The sequence below is a fragment of the Scardinius erythrophthalmus genome (genome assembly GCF_964197995.2).
Source record: "Scardinius erythrophthalmus genome assembly, chromosome: 2".
Taxonomy (NCBI): Eukaryota; Metazoa; Chordata; class Actinopteri; order Cypriniformes; family Leuciscidae; genus Scardinius; species Scardinius erythrophthalmus.
The window spans coordinates 52458100-52478446 of record NC_138222.1 but is presented as its reverse complement, the minus strand read 5'-3'; the positions used below and the strand labels follow the sequence as shown (position 1 = coordinate 52478446).

The 20347-nt window shown below is 35.6% G+C and overlaps 1 protein-coding gene across 3 annotated transcripts in view; it reads left to right on the top strand.

Moving 5' to 3' along the window:
• elp4 (elongator acetyltransferase complex subunit 4) overlaps positions 1-20347 on the top strand; it is a 65822-nt gene that overhangs the window by 30267 nt on the left and 15208 nt on the right. For all 3 annotated transcript variants that reach the window (XM_081355664.1, XM_081355665.1, XM_081355666.1), the window contains exons 8-9: positions 4912-5020; positions 8769-8875. In XM_081355664.1, the coding sequence (XP_081211790.1) occupies positions 4912-5020; positions 8769-8875 (216 nt within the window). The remainder of the gene's footprint in view (positions 1-4911; positions 5021-8768; positions 8876-20347) is intronic.

The following is a 20347-nucleotide window of genomic DNA, read 5'->3' as shown; positions in this document are numbered from 1 at the left end:
GTTCCGCTTGGCTGGGGTTCAGGGGGCCTGTGTGTGTATCTGTTTGAGTACATGTATGTTTGGCCTTCAGAGGAGCTTCTTTATTGGCGCGTGAAGCCACATTTCTTTGTCTGAGGCCCTCAACTTTGCATTCAGCCAGCCAATGGTCAGTCTCGAGTCTTTCTGGGCGCTTCTCTCTTTCAGCGTCTTTGGGTTCCTGAGAGGCCCTTTTCTTTGTGCCTCCATTAGCCAACGAGAGTCAGGCCACAGCCGCTGTGCTCTTAGAGCGCTTCAAAAGACAAGATCTCGCTGTTCTTTGTCCGTTTGGAGACAAAGTGCTAAAACCCCTCTTAGGGAGGCTGGGGGGCACACAGCGGTTTTCTGCGGTGGAGGTGATGGCGTAAACACTGTGATTGGTTTAAAAGTGGTTTTGTGGAACGGATGTGATGTAAACATGTTGACCTTTCAGTAACTACTGTATTTTGAGGCGGTGAGGCCTTAACTAGTCACAGACAGACTTTGTCTAATAAATATATTCAGTCACACTTTAGTTTAGGGTCCAATTTTCACTATTAACTAACTATTAACTACGATTTTGCCTTAATAAGCTAATTACTGCTTATTAATAGTTAGTAAGATAGTTAAGTTTCTGTGTTGAGTAGGATTAAGGGATGTATAATATGGTCATGAAGAATAAGGCATTCATATGTGCTTTGTAAGTACTAATAAACAGCCAATATCCTAGTAATATGCATGCTTATAAGCAACTAGTTGATAGTGAGAATTGGAATCTTAAACTAAAACTTATAATTATTATTATTATTATTATTGTTATTATTAATTAACTTATTATTATTATTATTATTATTATTATTTTATATGTATTATTAATAATATTACAATTGCTTTTGATTAATAAAATACACACTTTACATTTAAAAATGCAATGTAGCCATTGAATATTCAATACAGTAATTAAGCCTTTGTTTCATTTAAGAGTCAACATTCTTTTTTTAGTTTCAAAGTGTTGTCATGCAAGTTGTTTTTGGACTTCTCTGAAGCTTTTGTATCAATATATATCTGCTCCTATGTGGAGCTTGAATAGATTTCCTTAATGTACAGTAACATTACTAGTGTACAGTATCATGAATCTATATTTTTGCTTTAGCTACTAAATGTGGGGTCAACTCCTAGAGATGTTGTGTTAATGCTCCATCATTTGCATTAGCACCCTTATCTAAAATCCATCTGATGTGGCTTGTAATGAAAAGTCCTGTCATGCATTTTTAATGTCGATGTGAAAGGACCGGGCGTTGAAAGCCTCCTCTGACAAGATTAAAGCCACAGTCCATCTGAATCTTTAATCAATCTCTGCTTAAATAGCCATAGTCCACTAGCACACACACCTACAGATCCAGCCTCTGTTGGGTCCAGGACCCTGGAGACCCAGTCTTTCAGTGTAAAGAGTGACAGCTTAGGAGACGGAAAGAAGGAGTTTAAGGAAGAGCTGGACCGCTATGACTAGAGTTTGTTTTGTTTTTATGTGACTTGTATAGCAGGTCAATCTCAGATGTGTAAAGTTTCTGAAACCAATTTGTAGGCCTGCATGAAATCTGTTCAGTTGGGCAGAAAGCAAACACTCATTATTCACACTTTTACAAATTCATTGTGTTTCTTTATTAAAGAGATAATTCACCCCAAAGTGAAAATTCTGTCATTGATTACTCACCCTCATGTCGTTTCAAAGACTTTCGTTTATCTTCGGAAGACAAATGAAGATATTTTTGATGAAATCTGAGAGCTTCCTGTCCCTCCATTGACAGCTACGCAACTACCACATTGACACTTCAAGAAGTTCATAAAGAGATGTAAAGAGATATAAATAGATGTAAAACTAATCCATATGAATTGAGTGGTTTAGTCTGAATTTTCTGAAGAGACTCGATTGCTTTATATGATGAACAGATTGAATTTAGTATTTTATTCACATATAAACATTGATTAGCGAACATGAACGTGCTGCTGCGTAACACGAGAATGAACCTCATTGGTTCTTGCAGAAGCTCAAACATGCTGCGTAACACAAAAGTCATTATGAGCATTGTAATGTTTGAAGCGGATGAGATAACAAATGTCAATAGACCGGGAAGATATAAAAATGAGCGGTTCATTCATAAATCTGTAAGATCTTACCTTCATGCTGTGGAAATACAAACCGGATGACAGAACACAACGAGCGCAGCGCTGAAAAGGGGCGGGGCTACATAAGGTCTATATTTAACACTGTTTGCCATTTTAAAATCTATTAATTGCACAGATTTCCCCACAAAAATGAGCAGATTCCAACTGTGGCGGCAACTAGACTTAATTCATTAAACAAACATTTGTGTAAATGTTCATAAAACGTACCTACTTCATTAAGTTGAATGATAATTTATGTAAAACCAATGTATATAGAAATTTGTTCTAATTGTGTCATTAAAATGCTCTTGAGATTTAAAAGCTAATGTTTAAATCTATTTGAAATTAGCTATATATATATATATATATATATATATATATATATATATATATATATATATATATATATATATAAAATTACAAAGTTGAACAAAATGCCTATATATCTTTAAAAATAATGGGTTATATAAAGTATAAACTGCTTTATCTTTTTGTTGTGTACTTGTAATAGAGACTTCTGCATGTGCTTCACATCACTTGTCACTATGAAATGTATACTTTTGTTTAATTACGTATGCATCTTATTCCGTGCATCATATTCTACTCTGTTTTTAATTAACAGCAGTTTTTTTTTTTTTTTTTGCCATGTCCATAAAAACATCTTTATTTTAGGTGCTTCGAGAAGTTTAAATAGTTCATCTACACAATGTTTCCTAATGTCATTTATTCCATCCTGTACTTCAGTCTTCAATATGTTGGCCCAACTATCGTGTAGTTGCATTGCATTTTTAGCTGTGTTGTTAACTTGAATTGGTGTGATGGTGTTGAGTTGACAGCGACTGTCACTAACACAGTTGCTTGGGTTAAATTTTTTATGCTAGATTTGGGAAAAGGGTCAATGCTGCGTACACAAACATGCATGCTCTCAAAGTCTGCTGTAGAAGGAATGAAAAGAGAAAGGAGGAAAGAAAAAAGGACACGGATGCATGAAAACTGCATTAGGCCACGTCAGCTGCTACAGAGAGGGAGCGCATGAAATATTCAGGAGTGGCGTAGAGATAAATTTTTCACTACAGCCTGATATCTCTGTCTGTCTTTGGAGTGCTCCCGCCTTTCTGAATGGTCTCTGTATTTATTTTTGGCCAGGAGGAGGCGCTCTCAGCAGATTTGCTGCTCATATTTGATCTGCATTTGTGCTTTTTTCGCTCTTTAACACTTTAAACTTGCTTATTTTCTGTTTTGCAGCTGTTGACTTGTGTTTGTTCAATATAACTTATGACTGGATCTTCATATCAGTACAGTCAAGGTCAGAGGCTTTCATAACTTATTTAAGCCCCTTAAATGTTTATTAAACATTCTGGCCCATTTCTATCATACATTTATCTCTCTTTAACATGTTTTACCACATTTGAATCTGTTTTGCAAATGTTTCCCATGAAAATCATCATCGGAAATGCATTATGAGCTAGTCCATTTCAAAGTGTAAATGTGGGCTTGTGTAATTCTTGCGTTACACAAAACCTCAATGAGCTGAAAGGCATTTTTACACCATTTAACAGCAGATATTTTTGGAATGAAAGCATTAATGGGTGAGAAGTCTTTGCTCTGAAGCGGACGGGATATTTGGATCTTTCTCTGAGTTGATGTGGCTTCGTGCTTGCGTTCATCCAGATTTGTGCCGTATGGCGACACCGCATGAGTTGTGCGATCCGAGTAAGAGAGACAGACAGATTTGGAGAGCATGTGTTTGAGGGAATCAGAGCACTCAATGTGTTCGAGCACCAAACGTATGTTCTGCTCTGATCTGATGGATTTAATGTTACATGACGCAACCAAAGGCAGCATTTCACAGTGGTGGCATTATACAGCTGATATCCTTACCAAAGATAATACCGGTTTGGATGCCATGATGAATGCAAGTGCTGATATGTTAAAACATAATTTGATGCATTGAATGGTGTATTGATGTTACACCCATTCAAACTTGGAAGGGTGTTCTGGGAGGTCGCCAGGCTGTTGCTATGTCAAGTTCTAGATGGTTTCTCGGTGGTTACTTACCGTAAAGTCTCTATGATATTATGGCCCAATGGCTTGTTTATCACCATGTGTGAAAAGTAATACTTTCTTACTTTCCTTTACTAAACAGATGCACGGTTGTTGGATGGGTTGCACTGAGGTCTACAGTTTATTTAAATCTGTTAACCTAAGTGTGATCAAGCATACTAGCTACACTGCTTATTATCAGTAATTAAATAAACTGTTGCTATAAGCACATACACTACCATTCAAAAGCTTGCTTACCTAGGCTACATTTACTAACCCCCACATTTTTAATTGTAGTGTATTTTAAGGAAAAAAATGTTTACCTCAAATGGACATCAATGATACCTCAAACAATCATCAATCTTCACAGAGAGTGGTGTTGGTAAAATGGATTATATTTTTTTCAAATCTCTGCTGACTGAGGTGGTTTTAGATCTGTAAGCTCAGGCTTTGTTGTAAGATCATGAATTCCGCCTCCGGAATACCCTGCTCCATTTTTCCGAGAGATAATGATGACCTAATTCAGTTCTCAGAGCAAAGGGAGTGAAACCCCTGCTTGTTAGGATGGGTTTAATTAGCAAGAGATGCTCTCAGCTTCGCTCTATATGTTTCTACATTTGTTTGTACACTTTTAATTGGACTCTTCTCATGTATTTATCTTGTCTTTCTCATCTATTCCCACTCTCTCTTTCTGTCTCGCACTCTCAGAACAGAGCCGTAATGGGACGAATAATCAGACTGAGTGACACAGCCATCGCTCTGGAATCATTCAGAGGCTCAGAGGAGACGACCAACCCACTTTACAAAGACTATCACGGTGAGAAGAAACATGCATACAAGAGTTCAAATACTCTGACAGGATACCCCCAAAGCCTAAGTTTTAATTCTTGGCTTGTAACTCATTCTCCACCGATTGATACCTAATTTAAGCAATGGGATTTCGATTTTTTTATGGCGAATGATAAAACTGATGGACATATCTAGAGACCAGATACCAAAAGAGACAAGAGACCAAAAATCAACGTATCTAGAGATCAGAATGTTACAAGGACCAGGGTTATTATTGTTAATTAAAACTAAAACCATTAAAAAATATATTTGTTAAACTTATTTTATTTCAGCAATTTTATTTCTCATTTCCGTTTAGGTTGAGTTAAAGTACTAAAATTAAATAAACTAATAAAAAAAATAAAAAAATAATTAATAAAATAAATGTATTAAACTAAAATTAATAAATAACAATTTATAAATGCTATATACACATATTAAAAATGACAAAAACACAACAAATTTACTTAAACTAAAATTAAAGTGAAAACATAAATAATAAACATTCAAATAATAATAAAAACAATAATAGTTTATCAATGACATGAGGGTGACTCAGAATCAGCGTTGTTATTGTTAACTAAAAATATTGTTAAATAAAAATAAACAGTATTATATTATAAAGAAATAAAAAAATAAAATAAAAAAATAAGCTGAAGTACTACTAAACTAAAATAAAGCTAAAAAATATATATATTTTAAAAAACTACTAAAAAGGACAAAAGCACTAAGCAAAATTACTAAAACTTAATCTAACACGAAAAATAAATATATAGAAAAATAAAAGTGAATTCAAAACATAAATACAATAGTGGTATATAAATAATACTTAAATAACACTGCATAGAAGACCTCAGCTACTGCATAGCAACACCCTGGCAACTATCCACACCAGTCTAGAATCATGACGGACACAGCTCGCATTTCTTCAGAAAATCTATTTTCAAAAGATGTTTCATTGGTCCCTCGTCTTATTCATGCCTTTTGCATCATCCTATCTTTCTGGCTCTCATAAACACACACACACACACACTCGCTCAGTAAAGTGCATTAGTAGAAAGGGGCAGGCAGGGTGGACCTCTCTCTAGCTGTCAGCTCCTGTTAGTGTGGCCGTGTTCAATCAGACGTGCTCCTTGGCAGACAGGCCAGGGGGAGATTCAGCTGCCACGGAAAACACACACACACACACACACACACACACACACACACACACACACACACAGAGAGAGAGAGAGAGAGAGAGAGCCCCCACCGCCCCATCACAAGCACCCAGCACAGCCCTCAGGGGCCGCAGAGTTGCAGAATCAATATTTTCATACTGACTAAAACCTCTCTGTGGCCACACTGCAGATGAGGAAGATCTTTTGGGCTCTTTCCGTTCTGTCCCTTTTCCTCTCGTTGTGCCTCTTTATATCCTCCCTTGTTTTCATCGTACACTCCCGCCATCTCTTAATGTTGAATGCTTTATCTTTTCATCTTTTTTTTTTTTTGCCCATCTCTCTGTAAAGGTCAGTTTGTTTACAGTTCTCTCTCCTTGTTTCCGCCCCCTGCCCTGTTTCTTTCTTGCATTCATTTGCAAGTACGGAATGGCCAGAGGGGGTGTGGTTTACAAACACTAATGACCTCAGATAATTGTTTATGTACTTAGTTATTTACTTATTTTATTATTTTGTTTTAATAGTTTCTTCATTAAGGTATTTATCAGATATTTATAATCAAATTAAACTCTAATGTTTTTTAATTTTATGAGTTAGTACTTTTATTTGTTACGTTACTTTAATATTTATTGTTATTTTATATAATATATAATAATATAATATTATTAAATATAAAATAATAATAATATAATACTATATATATATATTTTTTTAGGTCAGTCACTTTTGTCAATGTTATTAATTTAGTTTTTAGTTTTTTGATTAGATAATACATGGATTCTGTGATGCCACACACACAATGCCAACACGTATTGGATATGTGGTAAAAATAATTGTTAGAGCATTTGTTTAGCAATACAGATGTTAGAAATTAATGATTTCACATTCATGAATTAGTTCTTTATGATATTTGTTAATAAAATAAGACTGATTATATTAGTGTTGTTTCAGTTGTATGTGAAAACCCCTTTTTTAAAGATGTTTGAAAATAGATTCTTACTAATAAATATAAATGCAGTGCTTTCCAGATGGTTTCACAAACATCTCTACAATGCATTTCCTTACTTTTAGTGTGTTCGAACAGTTATTGTTAGCTTTTGCTATTGATTTTTTTGTCATTTCATGAATAATGCTGTGCCATAAGGTCTTAGTGAATGTGAAGACGTACATGAGGCCACTCTTTCTTTTCTGTGGTGCGTCCACTGCACAAAGCATGTTGGGAGTTCTGTCACAGCGAATCAACTCGAGCGGAATCAACCTAGCGCACGGGTCCCTTTACAAGCGGGGCCTTTACACACACACATACACATGCTCTTTCCATCCTCTCATCCCCCTCATCCTGGTCTTCAGTGCTTCTTTTTAATGTCATATTTCTACTGGCCACATAACTGAGGGAAAAAAAGATGGAGGGAGGAATTAAAGAGGGCGAAAAAGCTTTCTCTCTTCCCAACATGCCCCTGTGCCGACTGACCTTGTTTTACCCCCATCCTCCACTCACCTCTCTGGCTTTCTCTCCCTCCCACCAACCCATTTCTCTCCACCCTCCGCTGCAGTCCTCCTCTCATATGTTTTGGTTTCTGCCCATTGGTGCAGCTAATAAAATAATGGTTGATACAATGCTATAGTGGCCAGTGTGAAAGATGATAGCTACATGTGCCCACAGTAAAACTCAGCAGACAATGAAAACAAGAATCTGTTTAAATAGGTAACAGGCAAAACAATACCTTGGGAAAATATTTGTTTCACAACATGTTTATTAGCCTGTGCAATATAGTCAGAAACGTCACGCCCATTGAAATATCCTGCCAAATGGATTTTGATTTTCAGCACTACAGTGTTTACACTACCGTTCAAAAGTTTGCAGTCCGTAAGATTTTATTCAGCGAGGGTGCATTAATTTGATCAAAAGTGACAGTAAATATATTTAAGATTTTTCTAAATATTTATATTTCAAATAAATGCTATTATTTTAACTTTCTATTCATCAAAGAATCCTGAGAAAAAAGTTATCATGGTTTCCACAAAATATTAATCAGAATAATTAAGCAAATAATATTAACATTATTTTTCGAAGTTGGAGTACATTTTTTACATTTTGGATTGCATTTTTGGAGTACGTTTACAAGAAGTAATTTTACTTCCAAATGTCACATTTAATTCAATGTGCCACTTGCAGTTTCTTCTATTTATGAAATTTACTAGCAATTTCTGAGTGAAAATTGTTTCAAAAAGTAAATCCTACACATTTTTTGTGTGTGTTCTCCAGCAGTAAATCGACATGTTAGACTGATTTCTGAAGGATCATGTGACACTGAAGACTGGTGTAATGATGCTGAAAATTCAGCTTTGCCATCACAGGAATAAATTACATTTTGAAATATATTGAAATGTATTTTAATCAAATAAATGCAGCCTTGGTGAGCAAAAGAAACATCTCTCAAAAACATTTTAAAAATCTTACTCACTCCTTACTGACTTTTGAATGGTAGTCTATACTGAATAATATCTCTGACAGTGTGTATTTCTAGCAAGTTTACACAGTAACATGATTCGCTGTTAATGTCTTCTGTGTTTGTTCAGGTCTCCTGCATGTTCGTCAGTTGCCCCATCTGAACTGTCTGTCATGTGAAGTACCCGATACGAAAGACTTGGCCTTCAAACTCAAGAGGAGGCAGTTCACAATTGAGGTGAGTTCACAGTAATGTCACTGTACACCAGATACATTTAAAATGGTTCTTTGAAATATGTTCGTTATGATAGTTTATATATATATATATACAGGGCCGGAGTGGAGCCACTTTTCAGCCCGGGAGTTTCAGGCCCAAGACCGGCCCACTTTTTCCATGGTGGAATTCCAAATTAGCACTTTTTCTAAATTGGATAAATGAAGCAACAGTTGTAGCCTAAAGGTTAAATATTAATTCACTTAGATGTTATAAGAAGCAATTGCGACTTTATTTCACACAATTCTGACTTTATATTTCACAATTCTGACTTTATAACACGCAATTGCGACTTTATATCACACAATTCTGACTCTATATCTTGCAGTTCTGACTTTATAAGCAATTGCGACTTTATTTCATGCAGTTCTGACTTTATGTCTTGTAATTCTGACTTTATAAGAAGCAATTGCAACTTTATTTCACACAATTCTGACTTTATATCTCGCAATTCTGACTTTATATCTTGCAATTCTGACTTTATAACACACAATTCTGACTCTATATCTCGCAATTCTGACTTTATAACACGCAATTGCGACTTTATTTCACGCAGTTCTGACTTTATATCTCGCAATTCTGAGAAATAAAGTCAGAATTGCGAGATGTAAACTCGCAAATTGTGAGATAAAAAGTCGCAATTATCTTTTAAAGTGTTTTATCCTGTGGCGGAAACAAAGCTTCCATACCTCCTGGCCTCTTCCTCCCATCCATCCTCCCTGACGCGTACCGTTACTGCAGGGCCGGCCCAGCTATCGGTAGGCGCCGGCGGTGCCGCGGTAGCCTACCTAAGAAAACGTTTTGGAAAAGACGGGCTATGGACCCAACCAACTCTATAGGAGGGGAGGGGAGAACTCCCTCACATGGTACAACCCATGCAGAGGCTGCGCGCTGCGGTTTTCAGAATACAGAACGTGTGTAGCCTAATGTAACTAACGTGACATTGAAATGCAAAAAAAAAAAAATAATTCTCATGCAAAAAATTCCTCGACCGGCCCAAAAGTGAAGCGGCCCACCGGGAATTCTCCCGATTCTCCCGATTACCCACTCCGGGCCTGTATATATATATATATTATATATATATATATATATATATATATATATATATATATTATATTCATGCAGCTTTTTTTATCTTAATGTTTGTTCGTTCTCGTGGCGAACAGGAAGCGTATGACGTTACTAAGTGCTAAGAAATGACTTCTTTTAATTGCTGATTTTATTTTTCTTCCCCCATGTCTCTCGAATCAGTGCACATATTAGGAGGTCATGATTATGAATTGATGTCCACATTAGCTGTGCTTCACTAATTCCTGTTTATTTTCCTCAGCTATCGAGTGTCAATTTGAAAGGTTGAAACTATTGATTTTAGACTGGAGATGTTACACCTCAAAGAATTACCTTAAAAGACTTTGAGATTTTCTTTCTGAAGTCTCATAAACACACTTTCTTGAATGTGTGTAACTTGTTTTCACTGGGAATTATATGGCACTCAGACAGGTGCGATCAAAAATTGTTTCGAAATTAATACTTTGTCAGAAAACTTTTAAAAGTAATGTGTTACAATATTGCGTTGCTCCCTAAAAAGTAACTCATTCTGTTTACGGAGAACAGTGTTATGTTACTTTCACGTATTTTCACCTTGGCTGGGCTTGCTTGTTGGTTTGTTTAATAAAATAAATAACAATAGTTCTCTTTTTGGCAAATGTAAAGGCACTTTGACAGCAAAAACAAAAAGAAAACACAAAAACAAAATTAAACACAAATGTGATGTTGTTTATCTAATATAATTTTTGCTTATTGGTATGGTTGAATTGGATCATCAAAAGTCAGCAGCAAAGACATTAGTGATTAATGTGAGATTACATACTAGTATATTTGTATTATCTAACGTATTTGATTATTGCAGGTTTGCGTAGTATTCTGAGTTTGCATATGACTATTTTTATTCATTTTGAGGAATACTTAATCTATTTTTGTGTAAATTAGATGAGTAAATGCTCACATTTATTCTAAAACTACAATAACCATCATGTTTTTACAGCACACACAACACCTCTGCACTTACTCAAGATTTTTCTCAACATGGGGACAGAAGAGGTGTCAAATAAGCTACAATGAGTCTTTATTCTGTCGTTTTTTGTAAAACTCTTCAGCACACGCACACACACAAACACACACACAATCCACTTCCAACCAATGAGTGCCTGTCCATCAAGTGGACACAAATGAAAGGGCCCAGGCTCTTACTGAAGCCCCATCATTGGCCCCTAATTAAGTTATCACTGGTGAAGCTGTTAATAGTTAATCAGGAAGTCTATTGTCTCAGAAGGACCAGTAGTCTTTGTCTTTAAGCGCTGTCTAAGGCAGAGACCTCTCATCCACTCCTCACTAGATTTATAGGGTCAATAAAAGTCAAGGTGGTTTCCCTCAATGGCCGTTTAATGGGCCGACCACTTTGAGTTTGTGGAAGGGCTCAAATGTAGGTTTGTGTTGTAGCAGCGCTGAAGAATTTGTGTGTATTTTTTAGGCACCGTAATATACCTTAACATCTTTTCTCCTGATCTTTTGACACAACCCTTTTAAGGATCGTAGGATAGTTCTTAACTCAAACACATGGTGTTAGCAAGCCAAGGTCAAGGGTTCGATTCCCAAGGGCTGGGTAAATATAGGACACAATCTTGGGCTGATTGTACCCTTCAAATTGGGCTATTGCCTATACATTTAAACCTGTTTAACAAACCTGTAATGGAGCAGGCTCTCGTAACTTTAGATCGCCGTCCTGCGTTTCAATCATAGCTGAAATATGCTGCCATAACCTGCCCATATCAGTGAACAGCACTGAGGACATATTTAACATCCAAAGCATTTAGATTTAACGTTTTCATATAGACCGATTCAACACTCGTTTAGGTGACTCACATCGCGTCCCTGTATGTTGCTTTACATAAAATTAAATGATTTACTGCACAGTAAGGATTGTATAGATAAAATAAAATGTACACAAACTTGTATTTTACAGAAGAAATGCACTGAAATGCGATGGCACTGAGAACTGCTCTCTCCTGAAGAGGATGCAACAAGCCCGTGATAAATAAATCAACCACTGGGTTGTTACGTCTACACAAAAACTACCCTAACACTGAAAATTGAACCCCCAAAAATAGACCCAAAAGACTCAACCCAGCGATTATTATTTTTATTGTTTTTGTGTGTACCCTAAATAGTATTACAGTTAAGGTATGTGTTTTATCAGTTTATGCATTCCCTGAGAATTGATCCCATGACCTTTGGGCTGACAGAAATACTGTATTTTATTTCACAAATTTTGTCAGTAGCAGTTGAGAATTTCTCAGGAAAAACTGATGTGAAAATATCAGTGAAAGGAAGAGATAGTGACTTGTCTTCATGAGGGATTTTCCCCATTCGATCTTACCATTCCAATCTAGACTATAACCCACAAACAGGTCTTTGATAGATAATGTTACGCCAATACATTGTCACGCACACAAACAAATGTGCCGTGCAGAGTTTACACTGGGCGAAACTAAATTCATGCAGTGAGTTTTCCCTGCGGGGCTGTTGATAGCGTGTGTGCGCTCCAACCACATGCCTCACTCGGCCATCATTCCGTGAATATATCTGACGCAGCCGTGATGGGAAGGTTTGGCTGAGAGACACAAATTGCTAATGTATGTTTGTCACATACATCAAGTACAAAAAAACAGTATTTACTATAAAAAGGTCATATAATGAAGAATAGCGTTTTCTTGATCTTTTGACATTGAGAGCTGGATGGACTTTTGGCACTCAGAACCTCTGAATTATGAATTGAATTATGATATGGCCCCTTTGCCGCCCGCTCGCTGGTAACATTGAGACATCATTCTTGCTAGCCATGCCATTAGTCCAACCTTCATTCGTACAAAGAAAGACATGCTCTACACCTTCCCTTTAAGATGAGTCAGTGTGAATCAGATCTGATCTGTGTTTAATGATTGTATTTTGAAAGGTGATTGGCAGGCCAAGTGTGTGTCAGTCAGGTCGTTTAGAGTGCACACGTCAATCCACTTAGTGGATTAGTCATGTCATGGCAACATGACCACGAAAGATGAGTTTTCACACATAGAAAAACCATGCGAGACATGTGGAAACCTCAAATTGAAATATTAGACTGAATTATTCCTAACTTGCATGAAACTTTCTTGTATACTGCTAATAAAATGCATGATTAATTTGTTATTTTTAGGGATGCACTGATATAGAAATTTGGGGTCATGTGTTATAATTATATTTGCTATGGCCGATAACCGATAAGATGGTTTATTTTGGTGATTAATCATTATCATCACTTTGCTTGTTTTTTTATTTAATTTTTTTTAAATCATGCTTTCATGCTAACGCTTCAGTCTTGCTTCAAGTGAAATTAGGCATTAGGAAAATGGTTTTAAGTCAGTTATTTTATTATTTTTAACATGCCTAAGACTTTTGCACAGTACTTTATATACATACATATTAGATTTTTCTCAGAACTAGATTGTTAGTAATATACACAATACAATCTAAAATTACCAAACTAAAGTTAATGTTTTAATAATAATCATTTTGGAATCTAATCAACAGAAGAAGCTTAAGTATGTTTTTTAATTTAACATTTTCATTTGTTAAAGATTTCGAGTAGGCTAAATCTTGCTTTCCAACTCTCGAAAGCAAATGCAGCCAAGCGTGATTTGAGAGAGATTGTTGATATTCTGTCTGTCTGTTGAAGTGAGCTGCTGTGCTGTAATGTTATTAATGCAGGCTGGGTCTACATGCTGTCGCTCAGCTACCCAGAGGAGCATTTCGGCTGCTTGTCTTTGACTGACTGGTAAAGTTCAGTTTGCGGTTGATGAGCAGTCAATTGCCCAGAATGCCCTGCAGCCAGAATTAACCTCTGTCCCTGTTCCGGCAGGTAGAGAGAGAGAGGGGTTATGAGGAAAATTGTGATTTGCAAACACTCACGCATACGCATGCATGCCAGTTGAACGCTCGACAACGAGTGGGGTGAGGATTCAGACTGGAATGTAGGAGGTATGCGATTAAACTATACTTACCCTAGAGCAACCCCTGACCCAAACTTGAGCCAAACACACCTTGAGGGTGTTGGGGTTTCTAGAGGTGAGCTCAGATGATCTTCATCCCAAGATTTGGGTAAAATTAGCCGTGGCTCATGGAGGTACAATCTTGAAAGATCAGCAAAAAAATGTTTTTTTAATAGTTGAGAGCATATTTAAGACTTGTGTGGACTTATTTATGGTGATATGTCAGAACATTGGTTTTATAATTTTTCATAACCACACAAGCATTCCTTTAGTAATTGTTTTTTTGTTGTCCCGTCTTAGTTTTGAAGGTTCTGCTCCTGCGGCAAGATCTTGATTGATTGGTTGTGTCTGGGCCAGCCTGTGCTGTATTTGGGTCTGGTTGGTTGCCTTGTTGCTGTGATCCAACTAAAGTTTTTGGAGGGTTAGTTTTGGTGGTTAACCAGTATGAGTTTTGCAGTGGCCAATATAATTTTTTTTTTTTTTTTATACTTACTTATTTTTTTAATTAAATAAATCAGGCAAGCTTTTACTCTTTTCTGCAAGTCATTGAAGTATCTGCTTTTGGATAGTTTTAAACTAAATTTGAGAAATTATTACTGTAATTAGTAATTGTTGTTGGGTAATTTATGATAGGATATTGAACATGTAAATTAACTTTAATAACTTCATTTTGTATCATTTGAGTGTTGATTTACACTCCCATTCAAAAGTTTGAGTTCAGTACAAGTTTCCTTTTTTGAAAAATTAAAGGGGTCATGAGTCATGACATGGATTTTTTGTATTGACATGGATTTGTAACTTAAAATGTTAATAAAGTTTTTTTGCACAAAAGAAAACATGCAGAAAATGATTGGCTTACGTCGTTGCTTAGGAAATGCATCAACGACCACTCGCTATATTGCACCTAAGAGTTTTGAAAACATTATAAAACCATTTACACACAAAGCTTTATGAAATCATTTACTAATAGTGTGTGATGCAGATGCTGTCAGAACACCAATTAAGAATCACAATTTTTTTTGGACATTTGAATATACAGTATATATAAATAAATAAATAAATATATATATACACACACACACACACACATATATATATATATATATATATATATATATATATATATATATATATATATATACATATATATATATATATATATATATATATATATATATATGTATATATATATATATATAAATTTGGTTGATAGTGCCTCAGGTTAGTTTTTACACTGCAAATTAAAGTTCAAGTCCAAGCACATTGCATTGTATAATACAGTATTCCACACAGTTTTCTTTGCATTGACAAATTTTGGCAAATGTTTTAGGCCATGCATGTGCATACTGTTCGTGGTATGCATACTGCATACTACTTTATTTAAAAAAATAGAAGGCAGTGTGCCATTCTGAACATAATACCCTATTTTAAGAAAATATAGGTTATGAAAAGAAAAGCAAGGATGAGACAAGGATTGTGTACTTGGTTGATAATCAGATCATAATATCTTGATTGAAAAGTTTCTTGGTCAGAAGTGGTAACCGTTAAATCATGTGTAGTTAGACTGATGTTGTTTTTAATTGTTAAACAGTTGGTATTTGACTCCGCTTCCCTCTGTTCCTGGAATATTTGAGCAGATATGCTGCAAATATTGTATAGAAATAAAGTAAAAGTCTTTAGAGCTGCACTGCTTTACTTTAAAAAGCCAGCGACAAACTTTGAGCTAAACTTGCCATCATCAGCAAGTCCTCCTCACCCCCACCTGGTCCACTGTCGGCCGGTTCAAAGGTGGAATTTTGATCCGGAGCAGAAGATGACCGAGTAGAAGTCTTTGTCGGTTCTGGCATGGCTGCTAAAAATAACTTTCCCACACTCTTGAAGGGCTTTCACAGTACTTTCTTTCATCTGACAGCTAGTTTCTGAACTCTGTCCACATAGTAAAAATAGCTTTGTGCATCATAAAGAATATTTATTTTGCAGGTGAGGGGTTTTGAGAATTTCCAGTTGGTAATTAATGGTAAACCTCTGGTTATGTACATTTCTCCCTGGTTATCAGTGATTATATACTTGATTAACACTTGATGATGAAGTTTTTAAGATTTTAATGATGAAAGGAGGAATTATTTGGCTGCTTTGTCCTCCTTTTTTTCTTCTTCTTCTTTGAATATGGATAGGAAGCGTTCTTCTAAAGGTTGCATAAATCAAAACCTTTAAACAGGCAGTCATTGAGTAAGTGGTCATAAAAACTTGATGAATTTTATGACCATCTTTACCCTGACACCTACAGCTGGCTGCTTTTCAATGGAACCCAAACAGATGACCGAGGTCACTGGAAATGCATATTGATGAGTTCTCAATGCAGTTTAATGTTGATTAATAGATTATTCATGAGTCAAAATGGGAGGGTCCTGATCCATATTAAAGAATGTTTCTGAGACCGAATCCCAGTCCTGTGCTGGCAGGGTTTTGTGACCCCAGCTTTGTGAACTGTGAGCCAAGCGGTGCTATTTCTGCTTTAGACAAACTTTCCCATCGTAGCTAATGAGGAGGAGTAATGCTGAGTGACAGTGGTATTGGGACAAGGGCGGGGCTACAGTATGTCAGAGCCAGTCACCTTTCAACTGACAAATTACATTCAAGCACAGCTAAAGCCTTCGTTAAAATAAAAAATATATTTTTTTTGTACGTAAAATGTACATGATTTAATCATTGCAATATGGTTGTTTTATCCAAATTAATTTCTTCTTTTTTTTTTTTACCATCATAAAAACTATTTTTGGTTTGTGAAAACTTTGGTTTGTGAAAACTTTATACTTAAATATAAATTTATTTTAAATATGTTTTGTTTATATTTTTTTTAGTTTAGGAAAACTTTATATATAATCTAAATATTTTAATTAAATATTGGCCTATTAAATGATTGTTATTATATAAACTATTGTCAGATTTTTTTTAGTTTTAAGAAATTTTATATATATCTAAATATTATATATATTCACAGAATTTTTTTGCACCCTTGGTAAATATGATCAAAGATGGCTGTGAAAATAAATCTGCATTGTTCATCCTTTTGATCTTTCTTTCAAAAAATTCTCAAAAATCTAACCTTTCATTGAAGTAAAAGAATTGAAAATGGGGGGGAAATCACAGGTGGTGGCGCAGTGGATAAGACACATGCCTTTGGTGTGAGAGACCCGGGTTCGAATCCACTGTGAGACACCAATGTGTCCCTGAGCAAGACACTTAACCCCTAGTTGCTCCAGAGGCGTGCGACCTCTGACATATATAGCAATTGTAAGTCGCTTTGGATAAAAGTGTCAGCTAAATGAATAAAAATGTAAATGTAAAATGTAAATGTAAATCTCTGAATTAGCCTATATTCCATTCATATTTAAAATTTTAGTTTAATATAAATATACTCCTGGATCTTTAATGTTGTGGGCCTATTTTTCTGTAGAAGGTCCTGGACATCTTGTTCAAATACATTGTATCATGGATTCTAGCCAATACCAACAGATAAAAAATCTAAACCTGTCTGCCTCTGCTAGAAATCTTATAATGGACCATGCTTGCATCTTCCATCAGGACAATGATCCAAAACAAACATTAAAATCAACACAAAAATGTGTCACTGAGCACAAATTGAAGCTTCTGCCGTGACCAAGTTCCCAGACCTGAACCCTATAGAAAATGAGAGAGGTGAACTGAAGAGAAGAACATTTATTTCATAAAGAGATATTCCCCACATTTTCAATTCTTTTACTTCAATGAAAAGTTAGATTGTTGAATAAAAATTCAAAAGGATTAACAATGCAGGCTTCTTTGTTCATATTTAACCAAGGAGTTTGACAATAATTCTGACCATGACATATATATATTTGCATCCATGAAACCATATTCTTTATCATCTTTTAAAATTGTACTTTGTAAAATTACAGCAATCAGTTTATTTTCCGTCCTAAGTCACCATGAATAACTTGACAGCCATTCATTTGTGCATTATTGTATTGGTGTGCGTTCCCTTTCGACAATACCTATTATGATATAAGTTGTTTGCGTGCCTGGGTTTCCCATGAGGCAACTGCCATGTGGCAGTTCAGAAAGGTAGGAGAATAAGTTTACCATCACACTTGCATTTTATGGCTAAAGAATCTCTGCCCACTTCCCCCAGCCTCCCTGCTTCCTTGTGTAGTGGCAGTGATGATGTTAATGACCAGTGACAGCTCACCTATCCCTGGCGTGCCTCCAGATCGTCCCATCCCCCCATTCACATGCACACTGCTGCAATCACGCACATTTGCTGTGAATTCTGGATTGTTAAACCAAACACACATACATATGGATACTTGCGTATTGGGATGATTCTACATAACCTCAGTATAATTATTAACTAGTGTTCACCAAACATTATGCCAAACATTAATATTTTATTAAGAATATGGCCCATCTTGCAGACTGTTTTTATTATTTTAGGAGTTTTGATTTGATCTGCATGGTTTTCTTATTTTCCATGAAGCATTAGATTTGAAATAGGAGTATTATTGTTTGGATTTCTTACGCTTTGCATTTGGTTTTGAGGTCGGAAGTTCAATCGGATTGGAAAATTATTAGTATGAGTATAAACATTTCATCATTTTCATTATTTCATACTAGGGTTCGGGCAGAGATCTTTCCAATGTCCTTGTTTTCTTTGTTGTGTGATACAATTATCTTAAATAGTAATATGTCACAATATTGTTGTTTTTACTGTATTTCTGGATGTGCAGCCTTGGTGAGCAGAAGAGACTTCTTTCAAAAACATAAAAATATCTTACCAACCCGAATGGTATATATACCATTCAAAAGTTTAGGGTTGTTAAGATATTTTTAATACACACACATTATATACTATTATATACTTTCTACTCCCAATATTTTCAATAATAGATATTATAATCATAACACAGTAAAATGCAGTTGTAATTATTTTTCCATTAAATCAGAAAAAATGTAAACCATTAGAACAAATACTACCATGATGTATTGTATAAAAACTTTAACATTTAAATAATCAATCATTTAATTTAAGTTAGCATTACTGTAATAAGAATATTAAGAAAAGTAGCCTTTTAAAAATGCTCATCATAATGCAAAAAAAAAAAAATCCCTCATATTCTTTATGCAAAATGTAATTTTGTTTTCTTGTATGGGGGAATATGATCTTTACATTTCTTTGTAAAACACCCAAGTACAGACAGCTGAAAGACATTTTCAATGGAAAACTGATCTTCACATGATCAACAGCACGGTCAGACTCAACAACAGACCTCACCCTACCAATAAAGAGGCAAAAGCTTGACGGCGATAGCCTTGCCAGTCTGACCCTTGCTTACAGAAACATTAGCATGCTAATGTCAGTCGGCATGGTTAATTGATTACCAGTCCACCCGGGCCAAAACCACTTGAAGCAAGGAATAAAGCAGATATCCCTAGGTGGCCATATTGTTTGGGGCAAAAACTATTAATTTGTCCACTGCCAAAAAAAAACCTAAATGAACACTAATTTTCTTCCTTGTTCCTGGCAGGGTTTCCCGTTTTCAGCTGGCTTTCAAAGGGAAATTAATTATCTCAGATACATGTAGCTCTTCGGTGGGTCTGGGCTTATTTGCATTGAGGAATATTCAGCAGAAGTAATGGATGCACAATCAAAATACTGGCACCAAACGAAACGCAATTTTCATACGCAAATTTCCCAAATCCCACAGGAGCAAAAGTATCAGACACGGGTGAAATAAAAATACCAAACCAAACAAAAGGTACGGAAAATGAACTGAGAATATAATAAACAGGATAGCTGGGCTGTGCCTTCACTAAAACACAAAAAAACTGAAGGGAACCGTCAAGAAATTATGATGAGGATGAAAGGGTGAAAAAGGGATATAATGACATGGCTATTTGACAGTTGATGTCTTCATCCAAATGTAAGAATTTACATTACAATTATGGGTAAATTTACATCTTAATCAGGTATTTGTGCTCAGTGCTCCGTTAGCATTAGCAGTGGCGCCAAGGCTGTGCCACCTCAGCTGGAAACTGATGCCATCCGCTCTGCCATGATCTCATAAAATAATAAAAAGATTTATAATAGTCATTATATTAAAATATTGTGACAATGCTGCTTAAATTTCAATCTGCTCATTACACACAGCTACTATGGCTTCAGAAGACTTACTTTTATGGTGCTATTTTAGTCATTTTGGAGCTTAACAGCTCCTGTCCTCATTCACTTGGTCAATTAAGAATACTGTCCTGTAATTTTCTGTCCATTATGTTAAAGCTCAAACTATCCTCATTAATTTTTCAAATGAGCACCTTA